The 26,971-nt window shown below is 46.2% G+C and overlaps 2 protein-coding genes and 1 pseudogene across 2 annotated transcripts in view; 1 reads left to right on the forward strand and 2 right to left on the reverse strand.

Moving 5' to 3' along the window:
• Window positions 1-295: 295 nt before the first annotated feature.
• LOC120838042 lies at window positions 296-2,282 on the reverse strand (annotated as a pseudogene).
• A 1,187-nt stretch (window positions 2,283-3,469) lies between these two features.
• Window positions 3,470-26,971, forward strand: part of LOC121836627 (sterile alpha motif domain-containing protein 3-like) — a 43,540-nt gene continuing 20,038 nt past the window's right edge. The window contains exons 1-5 of the mRNA XM_042291589.1: window positions 3,470-3,607; window positions 14,312-14,445; window positions 14,583-14,771; window positions 17,008-17,092; window positions 20,769-20,776. Coding sequence (XP_042147523.1) covers window positions 3,470-3,607; window positions 14,312-14,445; window positions 14,583-14,771; window positions 17,008-17,092; window positions 20,769-20,776 — 554 coding nt within the window. The remainder of the gene's footprint in view (window positions 3,608-14,311; window positions 14,446-14,582; window positions 14,772-17,007; window positions 17,093-20,768; window positions 20,777-26,971) is intronic.
• On the reverse strand, window positions 22,293-25,388 carry LOC121046154. Its single transcript, XM_042291292.1, has 2 exons — window positions 24,971-25,388; window positions 22,293-22,773 (listed from the first exon to the last, which is right to left on the reverse strand). The coding sequence occupies exons 1-2, from the start codon at window positions 25,261-25,263 to the stop codon at window positions 22,350-22,352; spliced, it is 717 nt and encodes a 238-aa protein (XP_042147226.1). The 5' UTR covers window positions 25,264-25,388; the 3' UTR covers window positions 22,293-22,349.

The following is a 26,971-nucleotide window of genomic DNA, read 5'->3' on the forward strand; positions in this document are numbered from 1 at the left end:
ACCAGTTTTTATATAATGGGACACAGCTTCACCAAAGACAGCACGGCCAGCACATCATTCTAAACACAGGTAAATAAGTCGTGTAAAGGGAAAAAATATATACAAACAATACATAGAACTAAGTGATCTGACACAAAGTAATAAACTTCCTTAACCAGGAAAACCAGTAACAAAAATATAAATTCACCAAAATGGTTGTGACCAGTCTTAAGGCCTAAAACAAAACAAAAACATACTCACAACACAAAAAAGGCCAAATCATGCAGCACACTGACACCACTCGTAGAGAAAACCACTACACAAGCAGGCGGGGGAAAAACAAAACAAAAAACACCAGCGAACAAAGGGAAACAAAGATCTGTTGTTTAGCCTCAAAAATACCAAGACAGTTCTTAGAATTAATCTAAAATGGCATAATGGGGCACAACCTCGCAAAAGTCCGCACAGCGGTAAAGGTCAAGCGGATAAAAGTTTGCCACATGATCTGGCGATACTGCCATGGTGTCGTCGCATTCCTTCACAATGCAGGAACATCTATGCTCGCTACAATGCAATGTGGTAAGACGCTGGCACAGGAGGATTAGCAGCGAACCACCGACAAGAAGTTTTTCAATTTTCAAGAATTGGGGAATGTCGTGCTCCACTTCATGAACAAACACATCGCCAAGGCGATAGCGAGAACTGTGGAGACTCGCAGACTTCACGGAGGAGAGCACCATCTCTGATGTGATTTCGGCGATGGCAGCTTGTTGGTCTCCTGGCAGCTCTACCACCTCCACTGGCTTGGCTCCAGTTGTCTCGAGAGGTGAGTCAAGGAGGTTCTCTGAAAGCTCGTAGGCCTGGAGGAGCTGGTGGCGTGTCGCAAGCGTGAGGCAAATGTTTCTGAAGTTCTTAACTTTGGAGGCAATGCTCTTGAAGTACGAGTGCTTCGCCTCAAATCGCATGCCCCAGAAGCGGCGAGGTGGCCCAAAATTAAGGATGTACTTCGGATAGTGCAGCAGGTAATGAAGCTTGGGCGTAACCCCTGCATTCGGATACTGTCTGGTGTACAGCTCCAAGAACTCCAGCACCTTCACTAGCAGATAGGGAATGCACTCCTTCGGAATCCTTTCGGCCAGGATGATGTCAACAACGTGACGATAAGCCAGGTACACCTTCCAGTGGGGGTTGCCTTCAGGGATGGAGTTTCCATACAACTGTGGATGCAGTCGAAAGAGGCAGCACTTCTATCTAGCTGGTCCTCTGAGGCTTGCCTTACCGGTGAGGAATGTGTCTCTGACTGCCACAGGTGCCGACTTCTTATCATGCAACCCATATCCAAAAGCTGTAACTCTCTCAAGATCCTGCTTCTGGAGCACTCTGTCTTGAATAAGGCCACCCAGGACTTGTCGAAAGACGTAACCGACACCCCCCTCGAGTATGTCGTGCATGGCGTCGGGTGGCAGCTGGTCGGTGACCTCAAAGTCGTTGAAACTTTGAAGATGGGACACATTGGAAATGCCGTACAGGGGACCATTTACTAAGGGATCGAGTGCAAAGGCATCAAGGTGGCTCTTGTGCACTGCGCTCGTCCTTTCGATGCAGCCTTCTACAGTATGCAGTTGCTTTAGGTCCTCATGCCGAGCTAAGCAGAATCGGGAGATCCGGCCCTTGCTGAAGGAGTACTGCAGTCCTGCTATGCGGTGCATAGACAAGTTTTCCCCGGTGAAAGCCACTGTTACTACACTAAAGTGCATGTTCTTGGCATCAATGCCATGTGCTGGAATGATGTTCAAGTCTTGCACCAGGGGAGCCAGCACTTTATCCAGGCCGTGATGCACAGCGACCGGGTACTCCACAAGTCGCAACAGGTGGATGGCATTCAGTTTCGACCGGTGCAGAGGGTGAAGATTGAGTATAGAAAAATACACTGCTAAAATCTTGTGTCGTCCAGCAGCACTGCCGAGGGGGTTCGTGATTTCCAGCTCATCCGTGTACAGAAGGAGGAATATAGTGTTATGGCAGGCATCTTGTGCAACTTGACGGTGTTGATGAACAAAGTCACCATCGGTAAAGTCGGAAAGTACATCCGACGACGTCGAAAGAGGCTGCATAAAACATTCCAGCATGTCTTCGGACTGTAGGAAACTTATCAAAAGCTTTTGCAACGGAATGTAGCAGAATGAGTCGTTACTGCTCGCATCAAGCGGCACCTCGGTGACTTCAGTATGCGGAAAATGTTCCGCGACATACTTTTTTCTTAGGTGGATGGTGCCCAGACCTGAGAACATGTCTTCAACCATCTCCGCGGCATTTAGACGTGATCGCAGTTTCTCCACGACGGATGATGCGACTTTTTCCTCCCCAAGAAGCCTCAGTGTTTGCTGGGTGCGATCGTGAAGGATTTGGTGCATGAGTGATCTCACTACAGCAAATATTTCATCTGCTGTGCTGAAGACAAGCTTCAACTTCTCGGTGATCCGAAGGTAGAACAGCACAAGCTGCTCTCGGATATCCCTAATCGCACCGTCTCTTGACGGGTCCTCACTGCAGCGTTTCTTTCATTCAGTGCGGGAGACGAGGAACGTTCTTCGCTTCCGTCAGCGCAATCGGTTCCCGTAGCACGTCCATTTGGAGTCGGAATTATCCCCGCTACTGCTTCGTGCGTAGGGTAGACGTGCTGCCTGTAGGCAAAGTAGCGGCGCAACGATGCCACACAGCTTCCGATCCCGCATATCACGCGAAAGTCCGACTCACAGCTGTGGACACTCATGTGGTTCACCCCTCGTCTGACGGACGTCCCTTTCAAAGCACATCTCGGGCAGTGAACAGCAGGCATCGTAAAAAAAAAGAAGAAAGAAAAGGAACAAAAGTCACGCAACATACAACAGCAGAGCAGTCATGGCAGCCACAAACCGCCGCGTCATAGCGTTACAGGTGAGTCGCGCCACTGAGCAGCACTAACCGAGTTGATCCAGCCGGCGAGGCACATCACTGAGCCGACTGAGCAACGATTTGAAGTATCGAATCGTTGAAAAAGAAGAAAAAAAAAAGAACAAAAGTCAGGCACGATACAACAGCAGAGCAGTCATGGCAGGCATGGCAGTCACAAATTGTCGCGTCACAGCGTTACAGGTGAGCCGCGCCACTGAGCACTAACCGACTTGATCCAGCCGCTGAGGCACAGCACTGAGCCGACTGAGCAACGATTCGAAGTATCGAAGGAGAGCAATGTTGGTATGTAATTATTTAGCAATTACAAATTGTATCTCTAAAACTTAAAAAAAAATAACGCAAGAACATCAAATGCAGATACATATACAATTTATTTATCCAGCACCGAGCCAAATGAGCCACTGTTATCCACTGGCTTGAGGAGCTGACTTGAGCTAGTGGGACACGTCTTTCTCTTGCTTTTCTTGCACCTGTTTGTCAGTTTTTGTTCTACTCGCGAGTTTCTATCCCAGCTGCCGTTTGTTCTACGAACGAAATGTTAAGGTTTGTTGGTTTCTACAAGAAGTTCTGTCGGCCTTTATCCATTTCGCTGGACTACACGCTGGAGACCACCAAGGATGCATTTTTGCTGAAATTTCCAGAAGTGAAAACAATGGACAGAATACTGATCCAGGTACGTCAGATATTGCCAATATCTATGTGTTTCTTTTTGCTTTCAATTACAGTCACAAACGGTGTGAGAACGGCAGGGTGGGATCTTCAGGGTTTCAGTTGTCCCGCCTCGATCGCGAATTTTCTACGATAACGCCCCGGCGTCTCTGCCTCGCGCATGCACGCCCAGCCAAAGCACGCCAGAAGGCGGCGAGCGCGCGCTGGAGACCGGGCATTCGAAAGAGACGCTCTGCCGTTCTCACCTTGTCGCTAAGCATACCTGTCCGCACTAGTAATAACAATCCATTTTCTATCGCTTGTCGGACGCATTTTACGATGTAAATAATTCAAACCGTAAAAAAAAAGAAGGAAAAAAAAAAAACAGGAACACAGATTGCAGGCATCAGTAACTTAAGTTTTTCCTTTAGGTCCAGCAGTGACAACTCTACATTCAACCGTTCTCAACTTGTGCGTGGAAAGACGCATTCCCAAAGAGCCAGAAAGTCCGCATTAAAACTTTTTTTTCTTTCCTATATTAAAAAAAATCGCATTTGGATTGAACGATGGCGCTCGAAAACCCGCATGCGCCCAGGGTCATTGGGTGAACTCAGTTGTGTAACTTCGCTACATTATGATTTTCGTCGGACACCCTGCGTGCTTGCAAATGACAGTATTTTCAAGTTGTATGAGGCTGTTATTTGCATTGACATGTTTTAAAACAATTACTCGTTTTCTTTATAACACATTACCATTTTTATTCCTGTGGGCATAAAAACATATTTAAATCCTCACCTGCCTAAGTTGCAAGTGCCTTTGCACGCACTATGCATTTGCAATTGATTTAACCAGTCGCCGGCAAAAACATTTTTATGGTTTTCACTATGTTTTACCCCTTAACCGATTTTAGTTATGGGAAACTACTAACCTTCAACTGCTTAATTGTTCTCTTCAAAATTACATTTGTTGCCTTTAAAATCAAATTTATAGCAAAAAAAAAATGGAGCAACATTAAAAGAAAATTAAGCTGCCATTTCTTGGCAGAGCCTCAAATTAAAGCATGAGCGAGCTTGATTTGTTTAAAGCGGTTGAGTGCAAGAACCGGGGAAATCCGACAAGTTATTCGCAACTCCAGCCCACCACTCGCCCTCTCGCGGACGAACGAAGAACCAGAGGTGCAGGGAAGGTGGCGGAGATGGCGGCAGGGATCGTCGCTCTTGGCGCTGCTGTTATAGTCAGCATGTTCGTGCATCATGCAGTTTTCACAAAAAAAAAACAAAAACAAATGTGTTATAATAGGAATTGTTATGGTCCGCTACGCAACAGTGTTGTGCAAAGTGACTGGGATGTATCATTCCTTAGGAACTTTTTGTAGATCGCATATGCTACGGATTTCGGGTCGTGCGGTCGCCAGCACAATCTGTGCTCAACGTGACCGCGAAAAGCTCCCCTTAGTATAGTACAAAGCTCTTACATGTGATCTACAAAGAGTTTATTCTTTCCAGAAAGTAGGAAAGAACTGCCTGTTTAACGGTGTATCGAGCAATAGACATCGGGGATGGGTTCCAATTTTATGCGCTGAAAGGCCATGACAAGAAACATGGCATTGGCTACAAGCACTTTCAAAAGGTAGACTATGCATACCTGCTTTCAGTTAGCTACGAAGGCAAATGAAGAAATGCTTGTAGCATTTTTTAGCATTTCTGTGTGCCGACCATGAGGTGTGCTTAGAATGGGCAGTTTTGACGATGCCTGTCTTGAGGATGTGAATAACGCAATACTAAATGTTTCTTTTGGCAGAGCAATAAATAAACAAAGTGTCTAGCGTTACGTCCGACGTAACCCCAAGGTACGTCCAAATCTCCGCCTTCCTTAGTTTATTGAGGGAGAGAAAGAGAGGAGGGCGGGGGGGAGGGTTAGGTCTGCATGTTTCAGTGCTCCGTTCAGACGTAACACCAGCCACAGCGATAAAAAAAGCCCTAAACATGCCGATGGCATTGCTATGCCGTTCTGGCATTGCATTACCGCAGACTACCATAAGTACGCAATGACCCTGGCGTGCGCTGAAAGTCATGCATAAGAGGTGCATGAAACTAAACATTTGAGAGAAATCTCTCTGGTTGGAGAATACAATAATTAAAATATGGCAACCAACCAATTCCTAAACATGTAGGAGCCCTACGTTTCGAACCGACTCGGTTCTTCGTCAGGGGCGACTGTGGCCGTTGAGGAGCAGCGTTTCTCTATCTTCTTTTTCTTCTCTTAGGGATGTGGCGCATTTCTCGATCTTCTTCTTTCATGAATATGGCGAAGCCCGTTCACATACACTGTTGGTAAAGCACCAAGGCACCTATTTATGTTGCCTGGCGTCGTTTGAATATACCAGGACTCGATTAAAAGCCTATGTCGGTTGTTAGTCTCTGCGTCGATATTGCTGGTGTTGTCGAAGTCAATCCGGTGGTCTTTGACTTCGCAGTGCTCGGCGACCGCGCTGCACTCGTAGAGGCCTTTAGATAATTTATATATATCGGCCACGGAGTTCTGGATCGTCCAGCTGTTCCGGTGAGTTGCTATCAATAAAAGGGAGAGATCTGTACATGTTCTTTTGTACTATGTTAACCATGGCTATGTCCCAAATCTACTCTAATAGATTCCGTGGGAGCACGAATAGGGCAACGTTGTGGAGCCAGGGGGGGTTTCGAAAGCAAAAGTACAAGACGGCGAGAATGAAAATCTTTGAAGCGCGGCCGATATGGTCGTGTGCAATCTGCTGACCAATTACAATTAGGCGAGCCGCGCTCAAACGTCAAGTGCAATTAAGTAGGTTGATAATAAGCCAACACTGATCAGTGATGAGGAGCTGTTGTGCACGGTATTGTGTAAATCGTCTAAGGACGAAAAAAGACGTACCTTCCCCCCATCTTCCGTCGCTAGTGGACGCTGGATTAAGCTCGTTCCTAAACCGCGAGGGGAAAAGACGCTGATCCAGAGGCACGAACAGCTTCACGCACATTGCACTCGCTAGACACATACACACGGCGTCGGTTCTTGGTCGGTATCCAAGCGCGCGAAGGCACAGAGACACGGCACTTCGGCGTGCCAAGGAAGCTTTGAACACGCCGCCAGCCCTTCCTTTCGACGCGTTGTGCCTTTTTCCTGCGACACTGCACTTCCGTAAAATTTTCCACGTGTTCACAACGGCAAGTCTCAACAATACACAGTCTTCAAAAATCTTCTTCGGCGAATGACGACGAACGAGTAGAAAACGTGTCCACAGCACGCTGGAAAACCGCAGCAAAGGCTAGCAAAAACGGCAAATAGTATCCCAAGCGAGTGAAGTCCGGTGGCTTCACTTGCACTGCAGCGAACAAGCGGGGAAGCGCGATCCAGCAATTGTCATAGAGATCAGTGAATGCGCCACATCCCTAAGAGAAGAAAAAGAAGATCGAGAAACGCCGCTCCTCAACGGCCACAGTCGCCCCTGACGAAGAACCGAGTCGGTTCGAAACGTAGGGCTCCTACATGTTTAGGAATTGGTTGGTTGCCATATTTTAATTATAAGAGGTGCAACACAAACTTCTCGTAGCAATGCCTCACTGCACGGTAGCCTGTGGCCACACTATGCTAAAGCTGCTTATTAGTAACCACGGTGCAAGTTGATCATGTGTTGCAGTGCACTAAAGCCGTGATGATGTGCAGTGAGCTGTGAGCCTCTGACACAGAGGCATTAATACTGTGAACGCTGCTCTACCGGAGCTTGGTGGTCACTATGTGTGACTCGCATTTTAGGGCACTGGTGACCAGGCACAGCGCAAACACCACAGTATTTTCACCCACCCGAAAAGCTATTTTGCCACACATAATGATGTGACCGGTGCTTAAAACACGCTCGGCTTCCACAAAGCATCACAAGATCTGTGATGTTTCTGCAGCTTCTAAAAAGCAAGTTGCTGGTTTTCCTAATCTATGCCAACGTGTCCGTCACTTGTGAAGCATTCATGCTTGACCATTTCGCATTTGTAGCCAAATAAATTATTTTGAGTACACTGACCAATGTCAGTGAGCAGGCGCATGGAAAATCTGTTCCCATCTCTTCTGCCATCTTGGAACTACAGCCCCACGTTCTATGGGGCATTGGAGTTGCGAATACTCGTCTTGAACGGTTTGGGAATGGCTCCACGTCGAGGAGCTTGGCTTGTCCAAAACTGTCAAAAGTGGTAAAGCATAGTGCTGGCAATATGTGGTTTTTGTCCCATGCTTGTAGCTGACAGACGACATGTGCTGGCAGTGCCGCCGGCAGCCATTACAATATATTGGGCATGGCTTTGAATGTTGTATGTTGTTCAGTGTTTATGGAAAGCTCCCCAACTGAAGTGATCTGTGCTTGACATAAAATATTTTGTGCTGCATTGTCAACTCCAGTATAGTTTCTGCAGCGGCCTAAAGATCTTAAAGCCACCGGTGCGAACACTTGGCTTCCTTCACTGTCTCCTTCACACAGGACAGCATGCAAATGTGACACAAACGGAAACTGCATGCTCTCACAGCAATGTGAGGCAGCAGCACTGTGGAAGCTATGCTAGCCTTGACAATGTTGACAATGAACTTCTTCAGTTTACCTGCACTAACCTGCACCGGTGCAGGGAAATGCAGGGCAATATACTTACGGCTGTGTTTTGAAATAGGCTGTTTCCGAATCGAACGCGCTTGTGCTAAACTTCTGCACCAATGCAGGAGGCACAGGTAAATATATTGCAGCAATCGACTGAGCCTACTGGTCAATGCTTGGTCCCAATGTCTCCACCAACAGTCTGGCTTTGGGCAAATCGGTGAACGACTATACATGAGATACATAATTGTTATCTGGTATTAACTCTCTTGCTGTTTTTGCGTGACTTTTTTTACATTACATTGCTCAACGGTTTGGGGTAGGAATATGAGGGGATGCGGTAGGACATTGGGGCTGGTAAAGTGTCAAACGTGCTTCAAAGCATTCTGTTGTAGTTTTAGAAAGCAAGGTTGTTTGAAAACATCTGATTTCAAGCAATGTTGGCTGTATGTGTGGGATCCTCATACCTTTGTTACACAAACTGTTTCAACTGCCGTTGGGGCAATGGCAGGTATCCACGCTATTTGGGAATTGACTCAATTGAATAGACCCTTTGAAAAAAATCCTGCAATGAATAATGGGAATCCTCGGTACGCCCCTCTCATCGTCTTTCCTCCCGCTACCACGTGACATATGCAAGCAGGCGCAGGTTGCCAAGGCAACAACGATCGAGCAGCCGATTTGGTCGAGCGCTTGGAGATAGGGGAAAGGGTATCGCGTTAGCTAGCTTGCGAGGCTGCCCCTTTCTCGTCCCCCTAGGGCAATGGAGTTAGTGCTTGAAGCAACGGGGAAGAGGTGAGCAATTGGAGGCCGGCTTTATAATGGCAGCATGGAAGGACTAACAATACTGGACATAAACATTTACCTCATACAGTTGAACCTCGATTTAATAAAACCGGATTTTGCGAATTTCGCGATTGAACAAACAAATTGAGATTTCCCGCGCAGCCTGTGTGCGAAAAAATGTCTTTATTGATTTTACGAAGTTCCCGATTTAACAAAATAATTAGCGGGTCCCAGTGATTTTGTTGAATCGAGGTTCAGCTGTATTACAAAACTTGCATCCTTCGGCACTAGTGAAAATTCGTCTTCTTCTGCATGACAAGATTGCTTGGCCGCTCGAGCGGTTTTTCAATCAACCTTGCTTCCTACAGCAGCAGCGGAACGCTTCCACGCTCATTTGATGCTTCACCAGCCCCACCGCCTGACTGCTATCCTAGCTAAAGCTGGTGCATTCTAAAAAGTGCAAAAAGGCCTTGCAAACAAACACCAACTGGAAAATGGTGACATGCTTATGCCCTCTTATTCACTGATTTGCCCAGTGCCAGCTAAGAAATCGGTCTTGAGCACGACGTCGCCAATGGAAGATTCCGTTAAACGCTGTCTAAAGATACGTCGGATGTATCCCAATCCCAGAGTCTAAAGATATGTCTGACGTACCCGGAATTTGGAGTCTAAAGATAGTTGGACGTATTGCGATCCCAAAGTCTAAAGATACGTCGGACATAGTGGGTGAATGGCCACTGGACCGTCGAACACATCCGCTCCACGCTTGCGAGTCGCGCTTTCTCGTACTTGCATTTACGACTAGGATAAAAAAAGGTTCAATCAACTTAAGCTTGTTACAAATCAATCGATTCCAATCCAGTTCGAGTAGCCGCAAGCCGTAATCATCATCGCCCACAAAAAAAAGTGTTAAGATTACAAAGAGGGTGCATGTGCTTTGCACATGTGACCAATACTCCCACTGATCCCTATGACAATTGCTGGATCGCGCTTCCCGCTCCCGCAAGTGAGGCCTATCTTGCTCGCAGACAATTTGCGGTTTTGCTAGCGTTGCACAGGCTGCCGGCAGCGTGCTGAAGACACGTTTTCTACTCGTTCATCGTCATTCACCGAAGAAGTTTTTTAAGACCCTGTGTAAGCACTGAGACTTGCCGTTGAAGACACGGGGAAATTTGACGAAAGCGCAGTGCTGCAGGAAAAAAGCTGAACTTGTAGAAAGCAAGTTTCGCCGGTGTCGCTGCATGATCAAAGCTTTCTTGGCACGCCGAAATGCTGCGTCTCTGCGTTCACACGCTTGGATACCGATCAAGAATAGCTGCATTGGCAAAGTTTTGAAAAAGTGTCGTCCACCTGTTCCGGCAATTTCTTATCAATAAGGGGGGGCAAGCAATCTGTACGGTTGCTCTTATGCACTATTAACCATGGATATGTTCTAAATCTACTCTAATTGATCACATGGCAGCACAAATAGAGAAACGCTGTGGAGGTCTTTGAAGGCAAAAGTACAAGACGGCGAGATTGAAAATCTGATGTGTGGCCCATATGGTCATGTGCAATCGGTTGACCAATCACAATTAGGCGAGCTGCGCTGAAACTTGATGTCACGTGCGATTATTGATAATGAGCCAGACTACTGGTAAGTGATGAGGAGCTGTGTGCGCGGTATTCTGTAAACCGTCTAACAACTTAAAAAAGCCGTACCTTTCCCCGCCCTCTTCCGTCGCCACTGGACGCTGGATCAGGCTCTTTTCTGGACTGCGAGTGCCGCAAGTTACAAATACAGTCGTCAGAGTAAAGTATAAAACGCTGCTTCATTGGCACATACGGCTTCACGCACATTGCACTCGCAAAACACATCCACACGGCGTTGAATCTTCATCGGTATGCAAGCATGCGAAGGCACAGAGACGCAGCACTTCTGCGTGCCAAGGAAGCTTTGATGACGCCGCAAGACCAGCGAAACTTGCTTTCAACGATTTTTTTCTTTTTTCTGCGGCACAGTGCTTTCATAAAAATTTCCATTTGTTCTCAACGGCAAGTCTCAACGCTTATGGCGCGTTCACACTGGAAGCGGATCCGCAAGCGAGAAGCGGATCCGCGCGTTCTCAACCGCAAAGCGGCTAGGATCGAGCTGTTGGAGAGCATTTTTGCCAACCGCTTCAGGACAGATTTCTCCCAACCGCTTTCACGAACCGCAAAGCGGCAACCAATCACAACACAACGCTGACTTTCGTCAGTGACTTTCGAAACAAGATGGCAGCTGTCGCTAATGAGGTGTTCAAGGCGCTGTAGTCCTAGCGTTACAGCAGACAAATCAACGGAGACAATGACGGACGTGAACTTAATGTTCACGTCCGTCACTTGAATCCGCCGCGAAAAGAATTGACTCGTATTTTTAACGGGCTTCGCACCGGTGATTTGGTTCGGGTAAGAATTTGGTTATTATTCCTAGTGCCACAGCCTGAAGCTCCCTGCCTTGTTTAGTCCTTGTCCGTATGACGTCGGAACCCGCCACTGATCGACCGAAACGTCAGCTTTTCTACCCACGACAGCAGCGTGAACTATTGAAAGCTTTCGACACCGTGAATGACCAAAACGAAGGCCGATAGAAACGTCGTGAGCCTGATTACGTAGCCAACGCACTACCGCGGAGCGGGCAGGGTACCTGCGCTAGCTTGACCTGTAAGGTTTACCACTAACAAAAGGAAATAAAGGAAACATACTCAACGAATAAAGTGTACATACCAGACGATGCAGAGGTAATCCATATGGCGTTTATTTGAGCTTAATGTCAAACAAACAGTAGACTCGATCGACATGCGAGTGACGAGAGGAGTCGACCACCAACAAGTGTTCGGTGCTAGCCACGACCGGCTAGCACCGAACACATTCCCCCGCACCACGTTTCACTCCACCGCTCACAACGTCGAAAATGATATGAGCGAACAAGGGGGGAAAACTGGCCCTCTATCCGGGAAAACAATGTCAGCTATCAGGGTTGCCAGGTAGTTTCTAGCTCAAACCGCCACAATGCCAGACTGTGTAGCCCAAAAGTAGCCAAATCCAAGAGATTTATGTAGACCAAAAGTAGCCATATTCTACAGAGCCAAAAATATTGTGCGCTCGAATTTGCGAGTTCAATTAGAAGGTGCTTAGTCTGCATATCTAGGGTTTAGGAACAGCTTGCAAGATCTAGAAAATCTTGACATGGATTGAAAGTTTTATTTCAAGCTCAAAAATTCAAAAATTTTCCACACGCGTTTTTACAGTCACATAGCTATGAAGCACTCGGTCGTGCCTGGCTTACTCGCCTCGTGCATGATTTCCGTGTTAAAACGGGCAAAAACGTCATTAGTACGGTTGATGTCGTTACAGCACTCGTTCTGCCCAAGGGAAGCAAACATTACATAGATGACGTTTTGAAGGGTTGGAAGGGACATATTCTTTCTTAGGCCTGACTTTGTGAGGGAGACGTCACTGAATACTCTCCACGGCGGCTTTCGACATGGGCAGTGTCGGGGGCGTGATGGCAAGCTCGGATAGCGGCGGAAACAGGGCCGCTCGTGCGCATCGATCTTGGCCTTGGTCGGAATATTCATTGTCCCAAATCTTTTGTCTTTTCTTATGGCTCAATGTGCTTTAAAAAACTTCCATGTTTCACGGAAAAGCCTTCTTTGTTATATTCGGTAGAGCACGCGTTATCGGGCGACATTCAATTCTGCAGGGTGTTTTGAACTGCCCTTAGTATCATTTTTCCTCGGATGAGGTGCCTCGTGTAGGAGGAGGCTGGGAAACTCAAGGAAATAGAAGACGCCAGTAGGAAGCTGAAAGAACTTGGGAGCATAAAATAAGCCACAATTAATACGAAAGCTATGTCGTGGGAGCTGAATCTAGGTCACGGTAGCTCACTTGAGCTGACAGGTTGTGGCATCACGCCCACGAATCTTCATGCAGAAAATTCCTGAAAGCGGGAATCCAGAAGAGGTGGACTGTCACATTGTGTCCATGCTGAAGTGTTTTTTGCACATCTACTCTAAACCAAGCAAAAAATAAAGAATAAAAAAGTGCCGCGTTAGGATTTGAAATAGCCCAAAAATAGCCACAAAGCCAACTGCCAAATTTTGACGCCAAATGCATGACAAAGTAGTCCAATTTGGCTATTAATAGTCCAACCTGGCAATCCTGTCAGCTATTCATGCGGGAAGGGTTCACTTCGAAAAAAAAGAGGGCGCGCGGGGCATCCTGTTTTGAGTCAGCAAGGCGCGCCTAGCTGGGCTTTGCTTCTGGGCGACGTCGACGGAATCACAGGCGAGTTTGGCGGGTCCATGCCTCTTTTTTTTTTTTTGCTGCCTAACCTCGTGATGCGTGGAACGTCCCGGAGAAAAATCTTCAGAGTGCCAAAATGGCAAAATTTTGGCTTTGGAGTTTCGATTAAAGTGGATTTTGGATTGTAAAACAGGGTTGCCAAACGCGAGTCTCAAAAGATCACGCGTGATCGCCGAGAAACCGCCAACCGCCTCTTGGTGTGTCTGAACGGGGTCGCTCGCGAACCGCAACCGCTTTGCGAACGCGGATCCGCTTCCAGTGTGAATGCGCCATTACACAGGGTCTTAAAATACTTTCTCGGCAAATGACGACGAACGAGTAGAAAACGTGTCTTCAGCATGCTGCCGCCACCCTCTGCAGCGCTAGCAAAACTGAAATTTGCCTATGAGCAAGATGACCGGTAGCTTCACTTGCGCTGCAGCAACCAAGCGGGGAAGCGTGATCCAGCAATTGTCATAGAGATCAGTGAATACTCTCATGTGAAATTATTATTCTATATGTAGCAGACCTACAATAGGGTAGTTTAGTCTGGCATACATGGCTTGCACATGACGTCAAAGCAGTCCTCCTCGCTGGTGGTAGAATGCACTGGAAGCTGAGGTGACTCGTTTCCAGTTTGTAGTGCTCGCTTTTTGTCGGTTTTTTACGCCAGCAGATGCATGTAAAGGAAAGTTGCATCATACAAGCGCAAAGATTGTTAGTCAGGAGTCATGAACCGCTGTTTGTTTTTTCACACACTGCATGCTTTCCACGTCTGTACGAAACGAAACTTCGGCCGCCAGTGAAGGAAACGGCACACGACGGCTCACGTTTCGTCACTTTTGCACTCTCTCTTGAACATTGTTCTCAAAACTCGGCACTTGAGTTGGTTGAGTCCGTTGAGGGGTCGGCGACGCATGTGGCATACTCGCCCGAACACATTCTTGGTGCTCCAAACACATTCTTTCCAGAAAACATCTGTTGCCCTTGGTTTTTGTTTAAAATTCAAGCTACTTGGTGCCTCTACAGGTCCTTGATGCAGAACTTGGAGAGTTTCTGGATTGGGATAAGGAGACAAGACTGGCGGCAGGCTCAAAAATCAAAGCCTCCCAGCTGACACCTCATGAACAAACCCCACCTCCTGTGGCCAGTACATCAGAAGTGTAAGATTGAATGATCATAGCTTTTACAAGTGTTTTAAGGTATTGCAGAAGTGCACTGTGCCAAGATGCTGTCTAAAGTTCATGCTGCTGGTGGTTTTATAGGTGTATCGGTTTTATGTTTTTCTGCCCATTTTCAGGCCTGAACCGCCACCAGTGGTGCAGGAGAGTTCGAGCTCTATGCTCGATCCAAGGAACTATGTTTTTCCTCCGACGCCTAAAGATATACTACACAACTTGTCGAAAGTGCAGCCGAAGTCTGGGGTGTCTGCGAAACTCCGGCGTCGCATCACAGAATGGATGTGTTTTGATTTGTTTCGATACACACTGTGAGTATGCCTCTGGTTCTGCAATGTGACACGTAGTGCTGTGCATACTATTATGTAAATTAGGGCATTCCCTGCTGTACTTGTCCCCTTGCACCATTTTTGTTGAAATTATCTGGAACATCAGAAGGAAAAACAAAACTACATAATGCAATGATTGTAAAGGCATCAAACTTGTTTTGGCCTGTAAGTGATGAATAGCTGTGTATAAGGTTGGCTGTCATAAACCTCTCTCAGACTTCATTGCAAAGGACATGCACACTGTTTCTTATGATCGATTCTTGGTAATTCAAGGTCTATATATTCAATTTTTTTATTAATTCAAGGTATAAGTGTGTCGTGGCAATTTTATATACGTTAAACCTGAATGAAATGAAATGAGGGAGTGCTCGCTTTCAATACATGCTATGCCACCTGGATACTCCTAGATAGTGACAAAACTGCGAAGGTGTATATCCTGCTCAAAGTTGTTTGACTCATGAAACATCGGCCAAATTCTTTCTGCGAAAACTATAGGTCACACGAGAAAAAGTTGGTGTCATATTGGTTTCTGTCACAGGGCTTATGCAGGAAAAGTAATAGCATTTGTGATAAATATTTTATTAATCATTTATAAATGATTACCTGTTTACCTATGATCTGTTAAAAGTTGGTGAACATTGTCGAAAATAACTAAACGTAATAACTAAATAACCTTAGATGTAGAAGCCACATGCAGGATGTATTGGCATTCTGAAAAAGCACCTAATATGGTCGTACTTTTAGGTTTGTTTTTTATCAGAATTGCATCTTTGCACCAGTATTCTTACTGCCCGTCGCTAAAGTGTGTAATAAAATGCATGGACACATATTCTCCATGTGACGGAGGGGAACACAAAAAACAAGGTTTATTCTTGCAATGCCATTTGAATTGCACAGAGTTCTATTTCACCGGCGTGTGTCACACTTCATTCTCTTTTAAGAGGGAGACAAGCTGGTATTGCACGCTTTAGCCACATGTACCAGGAGTGCTGGCGTGGAAATGCGTTTTGATGGGAAGCCAAAAATTTATGATGCATCCAAATAGTGCCTTTTCAGGATGTCATGAAATGCTGTCCATGCTTTATATTATTGTGAAGTAGGTTGATTTAGTCATTTTCAATGACGTCCATGAAGTTTCTAATTGAAACAATACCTTAAAGATTACTCTTTTATAAATTCAATTACTCAAAAGTAGTGAATAAACTACTTATGCGTAACATTATTTATTTGCCTGAACAGGCTCTTGTCAGAAACAAATAAGACGTCAACTTGTTTTTGTCTGATGCATGCTTTTCGCAGGAGTAATTTGGCTGGCACTCTGAAACTCCCCATTCATACACCCTGGCCACGACACAAATGAAAGTACAGTGCGCCCCAGACTTAGCGCCGCCACTCAAACGGCCAACTTTCGCGGAGCCGCGCTATCCTAGCGGCAGCCGTTTCAACTAGTCTGTCACGTGAAGGCCGTTCCTAATCTACGGATCGGGAGAAGGGGAGGTAGTACGGCCGCCGCTAGGGCGCCTGACTCTGCGAATCACAAACTCATATCGTCAGACTCGCGTTTTGTTTTGCGTTTTGTTTACACCTTTAAGATTGACAGCAAAGAAATTTTGATAATGCATCGTTAAGGAGAAAGCTTGAAGGCGCTGCTAAAATGCAAACAAAGTGCAAAAAAAAAAAACGCGATTTTGACGATATGAGTTTGTGATTAGCAGAGTTAGGGGCCCTGAGCGCAACCTCTGCTACCTCCCCTTCCCCCTGTCTGGAGATTGGGAATGGCCTTCACGTGACCGACTAGTGGAAATGGCTGCCGCTAGGATAGCGCGGCTCCGCAAAAGTCGGCCGTTCGAGTGGCGGTGTTAAGTTTGGGGCGCGCTGTACATTAGCACTATTTTGCCTTTTTTTATATCTAGTTGTGATGGGACTTCCCTCTTGCAAAGAACCACAGCATTGGAACTGGTGGTACACTACATAGAATCCACGTGACTCAGTGTAACATTTCAACGAAGTTAGCACGTCATTAGCTTTTTACATTTAGTTGGCAATGGCGCAGTAGAGAAATGCAAGACAAATGCTTACTTTGCTTCTGTTAAAATGCATTGCACATTCAAAATGCTTTGTGCGGGCTGGCCTGGCATTGATATACCTGACAACACGGTCCCATTAGGGTATGCATTTAATTTCTTGACACTTTTATGTCTTGTGTATTAATTTGCAGGTATCCTGCCAAGCTCTACGAGCACGCTGCCAGACAGCTTGTCTTGCGCCACACCATCCTGCAAGACACAATTGGAAATGGCCATGTATGTTGCAGTTCAACAACACTTCTAGTTACAAACACTTCTAGTTCCATTTACATATGGACTAAAAAACTTGTATTTTTTACGAAAAGCATGAAGCCATAAATGGCAAACAAACTTTCACCAAGGAATTTTCTCGAAATAGGACTCTGCCATTTACTAGATATCACTGTGTGAAGAGGCAGGTCATTTCATGCTCGGGAGCTTTTGTTTGAGCCAGCACTATGATACATGTGCCTATTGCATAAACATATAGCAACGGTCATGCTTAGAATAATTCTGTCAACACTTTTAGCAACTTGTTATCATTGCTACCATTAGTGCTCTTGCCATGTCTCGCCAATATATAACGATGAACCCAGGTAAAGTCTTGTGGGTAACAAAGCCGCAATATTAAGAAATAAAATAACCTAGTGTGTGATGAAAGTGATGGAGTAAAACAATAGAAATGTAGGCTAGTTGGTTGTACTATCGGGTTCAAATAAAATGTGAACAGCGGAGCGCGTGGCCGTCAGTACATGCTGCGCCTCCTCGAGGCCTCCTGAAACTGATTAAACTGTGGGTTGGAGAGTAGGGCACTGCGAGTGTGCGTCCTACTCCGATGTATTTGACCCTCATCCAACACAACCCAGGCTTCTACGCTGCGCCGGTAATGCGCTGGAAGTTCCGTTCCAGCCACTTCTGTTGGCTTGGCGTGAGCCATGCGAGGACGCTCGCCGCTCGGCACAGGAACAGGCTGCTTGCGTGCCTGCGCTCGTGGAGCGTTTTTGCAACACATGCTCCCTCCTAACTTGTGATTTTTTTTTTCTGTTCTCAATACACATTGTTATGGTGGTTGAAGCCGAGTGCGAGCGGCAGCAAGCTTCGGACCAGGTATTCCTGCTGATGGATGGCCGCTGTTGCAGACGCTAAAGGTGGCTTCACAAAATATTAATTGGCTTCTCACTAAGACCAGCTTAGGGAAATATATAACGACGAAAGCAAGCCGGCCCAGACAGCTACTGCTGTGGTGCTGCTTGAGGTGTCAGCCTTTGCCGGTTGCAGCATTCGTGTTACCTTGTTCATTATTTCTGGTTGCACAAATGCTTTCTGGCAATAAACATGTCATTTCCTGTTCACGCTGTTTCGCTATTTTGCAAAAGTCGCGTGCTCATGTGCTCTAGGTACTTCATGAGGACGTCTGTGTGGTTCTGATAACTGACGTCAATCAAGCTCCATAGGTCTTTTGTGCACGAACGAAGTGCTTTAACGTCTATTTCGCACCTCTGGCACACAGCCAACGAAAGTGGCTGTGACGAAACTTTCCACGCACCACCGACGCAGCGTCAAAGCTTGGGTTGTGCTGGGCAAGGGTCAAACACATCAGAGTAGGACACACATCCTTGCTGTGCTCTACTCTCCAACCCGCAGCTTTATCAGTTTCAAGAGGCCTCCAGGAGGTGCAGCATGTACTGACGGCCACGTGCTCTGCTGATCACATTTCATTTGAACCCGATAGTACGTAGTTTCTATGTATTAACAGGGCAAAAAAAATGCAAGGGAGCAGGAGTGACATATTGCCGCGCGCGCAGCTGGCCAAGCAGGCAGCGCGCGCGTGGCCTAACGGTTAAGGCTAGCCCACATGGTGCGTTTTTCCCCGCGTCTGCGTCGCGTCTGCGCCTGCGCTTTGACGTCACTTCCGGCGCAAGGACGAAACGCAGCGTTTTTAGGCGCATTCCTGCGTATGTGGAGGAGCCAGATATTTTGCGTCCAGGCGGCGCGTCTCCCGCTGCGTCCAGCAGGCAACAACCAATGAACGGCCGTGTTTAGTAGCAAGCAGCGTTTGAAGTTTCTTCAGTTTTCACCGCTGTAGGACTATTGTAGTTTTTGCCACGGCCTTGCGAAAATGGCAGTGAACAACGAACGCCTAATTAGTGAAGTTGAAAAGCGTCCTGCGCTCTGGCAGCCGGAATGTAAGGATTATAAGGATACAAAAAAAAAAAAAAATCGGCCATTTGGGGTGAACTCGGCGATCTCCTTCTGCCGGGAGACAAGGATCGCGGTAAGTCCTAACTTTCACCAACGAAAGTGCCCACCTCAATCTCAGTCTTCTTTTTATTTTAGTGGACAAAGTCCAGAAACGTTGGCGATCTCTCCGGGACAAGCTGGTGCGCTTGCTGCGCGACATGAAGAAAACCAGGACGAGCGGTGCCGGCGCCGACGACGTCGAAGACCCGATGTCGTGGCCGCACTTCGAGCAGATGTATTTCGTGCGAGATACCCTGCAGCATCGAAGGTAATGCGTGCACTGCGAATTCTCCGATAGTGTTCTTTGATTAAATTATTTGATAGCCGTCCAGGCTTCGCTGTCCCCAAATAATAGATCGCCACTCATAGATTCCACGTGTGCTTGCCTCTGGTATGGCCCTTCGGTCTTTCTGCTGTCACCGGCATCCGAGGGCAAATAAACATGATCATTATTATAATTACGCAATTTTACGGCGCTTTTAGTAACGTTCTGATACACTAAGGTCTGAGTAGATTTGGAGCTGCGTAGTAGCTGTGCCGATCGAACATTTCGGCTAGCATAAGCTTCCTGCACAATGTGAACTTTCTACTGGTTAATACTCAGTGTGATGAAAGGTACAGAAAGAATGAAATAGAATTAGGCTATTTTTAGCAGTGTGCAGCGACTTATGACCATTTTTCATGCTAACTCAGCGAAATCTGCCGAAGCGCTTCACACAATCGTTCACTGCACTAGTGGGCCTAGCCTTCCCCTACCCGAAAATTCCTGGCTGTGCCCCTGATGTGTGGCACTGATTGTTTGTTTTATTAAAGTAATTTTTTTTCTTCTTAATCAACAGCACGTCAGGAAACGCGAAGACATCTGGCACATCGTGTAATAACGACTTCATCCGTCCGGTGAACGAGGGGGCCTATTTAGACGAAAGTGGAGCAGCGGATGGGCCGGAGCCGGAGGCTTGCATTGTCGAAGTGTATGAAGTGGACGAGGAGCACCAGTCTGGGGGGGTGGGAAGCCCATTCCCTCCAGCTTTTTCCAGTGGCGCTACGAACGAGCCGCAAAAAAAAAAAAGAGCAATCCTGACCCGCTCTTGACGGAGCTCCAAAATATAAGTTCTAGTGTTGCATGCCAGAAGAAGCCAGATGCGCATGAATACTTTGCCCTATCGTTGTGCGATCCAATGCGATCTATTCATCCATCTAAGGTGTTAAGAATGCGTAAAAACATCCTGCAGGCTATCGAAGACTGCCAGGACTAGATAACTTAGGCTTGTTTCAGATGGGGCAATTTTTTCCAGTAATCCCGCCGTTCTTGCTATACCCGTTTTCACCTCAAGAACCATAGTAAAAAAAGTTTGGCTCCTCGCGGAGCATTACTAATTTCCCTCGTTACGCTGAGATTTGAGACATATGTAGGTGTATTTTAGATTAGATATGTGTTCTCTTATCAAGAGGTACACGTTTCAAACGCCAAAAGCATCGCTTCTTCCTCCGACGACCAAATTTTGTGAGAACTACTTCGCGCGGCATAGGAACATGGAGCAAAACTTCCTTTTTTCTTGAGGTGAAAACCGGTATAGGTGGCATCGAGCCGGATCAATTCCAGCAATTCCGTGTTTCAGCTCGAGGATCTGTAAATTGCTCTGTCTGTAGTGGGACTTCGCGCTGCCAAGAGGGTACCTGGTTTAATTTTGTTCTATTTTTAATGTTTAAAAGCTACTGGGGGTGCAATAGTGGAATGTAACATTCAGTGCATTTAGTCTACAGTTGCAGGGCATTTACAGACATGAGGCTGTTGTGTGCAATACATTACCTGTGTACAACTTTTTCTTTGGTAAGATTGCTGCATAGCATATTGTGCCCAAGCAATGTTTTCATACTATTAACAATATCTTATTTCTAGGAATGAAAGTTGTCAAGACTAATCTTCTTTTACGAGTTTCACTTTGATTATATGTACCTGGTATGTTGTTACTGTTACCATTTTAAGTCATGGATTCTGTACTGCTGCAGCAGGCAATTTACAAAGATGGTGATATGTTCAAGTTACATCTATATACAGAATATTTATTCAAGAATTCAAATACATTGATACAACTAGTGCAATAATAAATTCAAAACAAAATATGCAATGTGAGAAATATGTAAACTTGACAAGTTGTTGTGAATCAATATACCTACAGCATCTACTAAGTGCCTTCAAACAGCAACTTACTAATGAAGCAAATGGATAGAAATGTAATTAAGACTTGGTGTTGCATGTACAGGTTAGTTGAAATAATCATGGTTAGTCAAATTAACTAGTCATTGCCGTGTGGCACATGCACTCAACGGATAGGCTAAAATGTTATCTCTAAACATGCAACCCCATCCTTTTTTTTTTTTTTGTTACAGCTGTAGAGGCGACGAGTATAGACATTCACTTTATGCTGCAATTTTGTTGTTCAGAAATGTACTGTTAATTACCACGATATTTTCTGATGATGTATGATTCTTGCTATAGAACATTTACTATATTCGCAAGCGCCTCGGCCCGCACTCGAGGAATCATGGGAACGGTGTTCCTTCAGCTCCTTGGTGATTGCTAATTTTGACCAATTCAATGGTTACACAGTTTTTGAGCACAACTCGGAATCACCCTACCCCCAAGGACCTGTCGTACCACTTTTCAAATTGCTCGTGAATGTCAGCATTCCTGATACTGTGCATGCGGTCCACCTTTCAACCTGGCCGAGCTGCAGAAATCTCTTGCAATATTATCATTCTCGTGATTGTTGTTTTAGCGGCAATGGTTTAAAAAGCCGACAATTCACAACAACAAAAACCAGGATTTAGCTCGGAGTCAGTGGGGCTTATAGCATTTTTAAAGTTTCCAACTTAATATCACGAAAATGATAATGATGCAAAAGATTTCTGCAGCCCGTCCAGGTTGAAGGGTGGATAGCATGCACAGTGTCAAAAGCGCTGACATTAAGAAATTTTAAGAGCGATATGATAAGGCCTTAGGGTATATCAGGCGCTTGTTCAGGGTGACTCCGAATTACACTCAAAAGCTATGTAACCATAAATTGGGTCGAAATTATCGATCACTAAGGAGCTGAAGGGACACCGTTCCCATGATTCCTCTAGCATGGGCCAGGGCGCTTGGGGGATATTGCGAATGGTCTATTGTGTTTATTAAAGTTCAAAATCTAGTTAATATTTTGTTTTGTGTCTTCCGAGGTTCGCCAAATAAATGTCAACTTGACTCAAAATTTTACATGAGGTTCACATGGACTCCGAGCTTTCGCAGGTTGCTTCGTGCAACCTGTTTGTTCACGCCAGGCTGGTCCCACTGCCAGGAAACCTCCCCAGCAGGACTACAGAAATAATACTTGTACATCTTCCTGGCGAAGTCTGCATCATCGCCAAAGTTCCGTGCACGTGTGGCCTCCAGCGGAAACAGCAATTCCCTCGCTGAGTCTGGGATCTCGCGGCGCCACCCTCCTGCCGTGGGGTTCCCCATGTTGTCGTCCTGATCAGCATAGGCTGCTGGGTGTTCGCTGTGTGCCAAGAGAAAGTTGTGCAGGACACAGCAGGACTTGATGACGTAATCGACGTTCTCTGGCAGGAGGTTGATTGTCCGGAGGAGAATTCTCCACCGGGCGGAAATGATCCCAAAGGCATTCTCCACACACCTCCTGTTTGACAGAAGTTATTAAAGTGATTAGTGTGCACACAATAGCACTGGAATAAAAGGAATAGTGAAACATTGACAGATGTTCTAAACATGGAAACTGGATGCACTTCTAAGCAATTTATGAAAGACTTGAGACTAAAAAATGTGTATGATGAAACCCGAGTGTAAATCGATTCACAAAATCATTGCAAGACAAAATCCTACGACAGTTTCTTAAATGTGCTGAGCACTTCACAAGAGGCAGTTATAAAAGTAATACTATTGGGGGCAAAAAGAAAAAAAAGATGGCAAAATTTCTGTTGCAAGGCAGGTGCACCTTTCTGTAGTCGCGAGGTTAAAAAAGTTCCTCCTCGTAGTAGACTACAATGCTGCTAGAGCGCTAAACTCAAGATAGTGAAATTAGAGGAGGAGGTGGAAGTTTGCGCAGTGATGAGCTCCCGAGTTGAGCACATCCGGTGTATGCCGAGCTTGAGGTCATCCGCGGCATCCTGCCAAGTGTGACCAAGGTCATTGAAATTGAAAATTCAAGACGGCTTGCCCTGTTGGCACTGTCTGCAGTGCTTGGGCACAATCGACAAACAAGTGTTGTCGATTGGAAGATAAGAAGGGTAGGAGGGGGCATGACGTCAGCCGTGTAGCCTCCACAATCCAAGCTCCCTTGACGCCTCGCCTTTCTCATTTTCCTCCTTACCCTCCTCACTTATCGGCCCAAGACGCAATCTACCGGACGGAGCTGCTTGCTTCACATCTAGCCTTCGATCTGATAAAACCTACCGGACGGAGCGCGCGCAAGCCTGCAAGGAATCCTGCTACAATCAACCATCCATCTCGCACGTGACATGTCACGTGCACCAATTGCCAGAGAGATCTTGGGTCAAGTTTGGTACAACATTGTTTAAACTTTTTTTATGACTGGGCTTCACACATATTGCAATGTGCCCCCTCCTAGTACTAATAAACTCCTTGGATAGCCCCCTCTCAAGATGTTCAGGACTTGCAATGCGCCGAAACGTGTCGCTGTCCTTTTTGTTAACTCCTGTGCCTGCATCTGCAAATAAACTGGCAAAATCAAAACTAACTGGATTTTCGTCCCCCAAAATAGAAGCACGGTGTCTAGCAATTTATTATTTTGAAATTCCCTGACTTTTCCTGACAATTTCAGGCAAAACTCCCTGACCACTTAAATATATAAAACAATTTGGTTAAATATACAAGACAATTACAACACAAGAAATTGAGCACTTTGAGGATAATTTTCTGCAGGCTTGATCCAAATTGCATATTCCGAAATATTCGGGTTTGTCCCGGTTTTCCCGGTCACTAGATACCCCGAGAAGTGTTGCTCACAGTATGACTATTAAGAGGACTGCTTTCATGATTTGTACCAGACGGAAGTTCAGTTTCGGTTGGAACATGGTCAACATAGCCGGGGAAACTCCTGACATATACTTCAATTTTAAATAGAACATGCAAATTGTCTTCAGTGTCCTTTTAAGACTGTGTTCATGTGCTCAGATTTCACCAATTTAGCAAGCTTGTCTTAGTGCAAAGATTTTCATTAATCTTGACTCCAACTTCTTATCTATAGCAGTTATCAAAACATGCACTGCACCACAATTTTTTGTCTGGTGGTTTGATTGTGCAACACGAACCAGACCCGTATATGGGGAGAATCTGGCCAGTGGGTGTGGCGACGAAGGTGCTGGAGAGGAGAAAAGTGAAAGAAGGGGAGGAGAGTGACGAAGGAGCGAGAGAGAAAGAAGGGAGCAAAGAAAAGACTACCGCCGTTTTGATGCGACGCTGTCGGCGCGCCAAGCACTGTTGAGGCTACAAGTTGTCTACTACGAGCTTATTTCTTTTTCGCCTGAATAAAAGTTTGCGTCTAAACATGGAGAAACTTTATTCGTTAGCTCTTTAAGCCGCTGGGGAATAACACTATATCATTTTCTTGCCAGAGCCTGCCAAATCAAAAGAGAAAACCGAAATTTTGATGTCAATCCCATTCATTCTGCCGGACGAATGAATGAAAATGGTGGCCCTCCCCGCACAGCTGGGAGCAGCCGGGAGTTCGTGCGCATGCGCTCATTCCTCTCGCTCTGCGCCGCAGGCTGACTGGCTCACTTGGGAGGGGGGCGTTATGGCGGCGAGATCATAAACTGGCCAAATTCTCCCCATATACAGCTCTGGTATGAACTTACCGAGCTCGACTGAGTCTGTAGTTGTAGGCCCTCCTCTCATCAGCAAGACCTTTCGCCGGATATGGGCGGAGAAAGTCGGTGCGAAGCTGAAACGCCTCGTCGCCCACAAATGCGTAGGGTACCAGGCGTGGCTTTTGACACCCTGGGAGCACTCCCAGCTTCGGCAGGTTGAGTGTGCCTTGATCTAGGCCCTGACCAATCTCGGAGGCCTTGAAAATGCCGCCATCACTTTGTCGTCCCTCTGCACCGACGTCAATAAGCACAAACTTGTACTTGCTGTCTACCACAGCCATCAGGACTATGGAGTAGGTGCCCTGAAACAAAAGTAGGGCAACTTAGTTCATCAAAGCATTCACTGTAAGGACAACATCACCGAGTTCCATATTCTTAGTTTGCAACACCTTCAGGCTAGACAAGCCTTTAGACTGCCCCGTCTTAAATTAAACTTAATGTGATACTTTACCAGCTATGAGCTTCCCATAAAATATTTCAACGACTCGATTTGAGGTGAAATTCCACTGTGCAGAGAAACTATGCTAAATACCATGCGTTTTGAAGAGTACTTGAAATAACAGACTTAAATTGCCGGCCACAGCACTCAGCAAATGTCACTGTGTAAATTAGTAGCCTCCTGATGGTGGAAGGAGACTCACGAGATTATTGTGCACATCAAAGAAGTGTGCATCAGACAGAGTGGAGGTTGATGTTGGAACCAGGCACATATCCAGAGGCAAGGCCCAGGGTTCTCGGGACCACCTACAAAATTTGATGGCACGCCCTCTCCCTCACCCAGGCCAAACTGACAACGATAGGCCTCCCCCCTCCCCTCAAAAAAGAACTCCTGGCTATGTGCTTGGCGGGAGCAGTGGCATACCGATAGATCTTAGGTCTGCATTTGTTAAAGACACACATAATGTGTCGCAATTGGACGTTGAGTTTAGGCAACACGACACAGTGGTAAATTCCAAAAACTCTTCTACAAATGTCGGGTGGGGGATATGGTCGTGGAATGCCTGTACACGTGTAAAACCTTACTGTCTCAGGCAAACTGCCCAGGGATAAGTCGCACAATGAGTGCAATCAATGTGATCTGAACCCGAGACTGCGGTAAGGAAAAGAGAAACTTGGAAGCAGAAGCATACGACACAAGCAAGAGGGTGACATCTTAACATCAATAAGTTCTCAATTTGTTAGCACAAGACTTTTTTCCAGACTCACTACATTGTGCCCTCAGAGAAATTTAGAGCCAATATACTGCAAATTTTATTTTGGTTGATTACGTGCGCGGAAAGACATTTCTGGGTAGCTAAACTCGTGGAGAAAAACATTCTTCGCTTTCTGACGTAGCGTGAGGAGTGACCAAAAGAATGCCGCAAAGTTTCCTCCTCCCTGCGCGCGCTCAACTTCGCAACTTTTGACGAAAAATCCCCCGCAATCTCTAGGCGGTGCACGAGAGCACGAGACAGCGCGGGGAGGCGAGCGTTCACGCCGCTCGCTGTACATTGTCTTTGAGCTTTCTAGCGCCGACAATCCCGTCATGCCTCGCCCAGGCGAGGAGCGAGAGCAGACGACGAGAGTTTCTATGATGCGGCATTCGCACAGCGGATCCGAAAGAAAAAGTTGGTTTTCTGCTCAAAATCGCGTCCCGCGGGCCACAAACCCAAACGCGAGCTTGAATTGTAAGCGTCCGATATTTCACGAAGGGAGGAATCGACGACCCGTGTTTTATTTGCAAAATTTGAGTCACTTTCTAGCCGTGCAGACGCTGAAACCTACCAGTGTGTAATGAAAGGCCCAGGACAAACGCAGAGGCCGCGAGATATTGCATCATGTATGTGCGGGTGAAAAGTGGAACATTTTCGACAAAGCTCCCTTGCCAGAAACCCGTGACGCATTTACTCAGCGTCCGGGAAGTCTAAACATGAAAACGTTGCCCGAGGCTCACGCAGTCATATTTGAACGACAGCTATCTTGCCCCGTCGTATTTTTTTTTTTCTTTTT

Source organism: Ixodes scapularis, unplaced genomic scaffold (assembly GCF_016920785.2).
Source record: "Ixodes scapularis isolate PalLabHiFi unplaced genomic scaffold, ASM1692078v2 PGA_scaffold2__306_contigs__length_199485367, whole genome shotgun sequence".
In the NCBI taxonomy this organism is placed as follows: domain Eukaryota; kingdom Metazoa; phylum Arthropoda; class Arachnida; order Ixodida; family Ixodidae; genus Ixodes; species Ixodes scapularis.

Bases quoted from the DNA above. Each gene is read 5' to 3' on its own strand.
- LOC121046154 (XM_042291292.1), bottom strand. From the start codon at position 25,263: ATGGCTGTGGTAGACAGCAAGTACAAGTTTGTGCTTATTGACGTCGGT. The intron at 22,774-24,970 runs GTAAGTTCATAC...TCTGTCAAACAG, and splicing joins TACAGACTCAGTCGAGCTCG to GAGGTGTGTGGAGAATGCCT.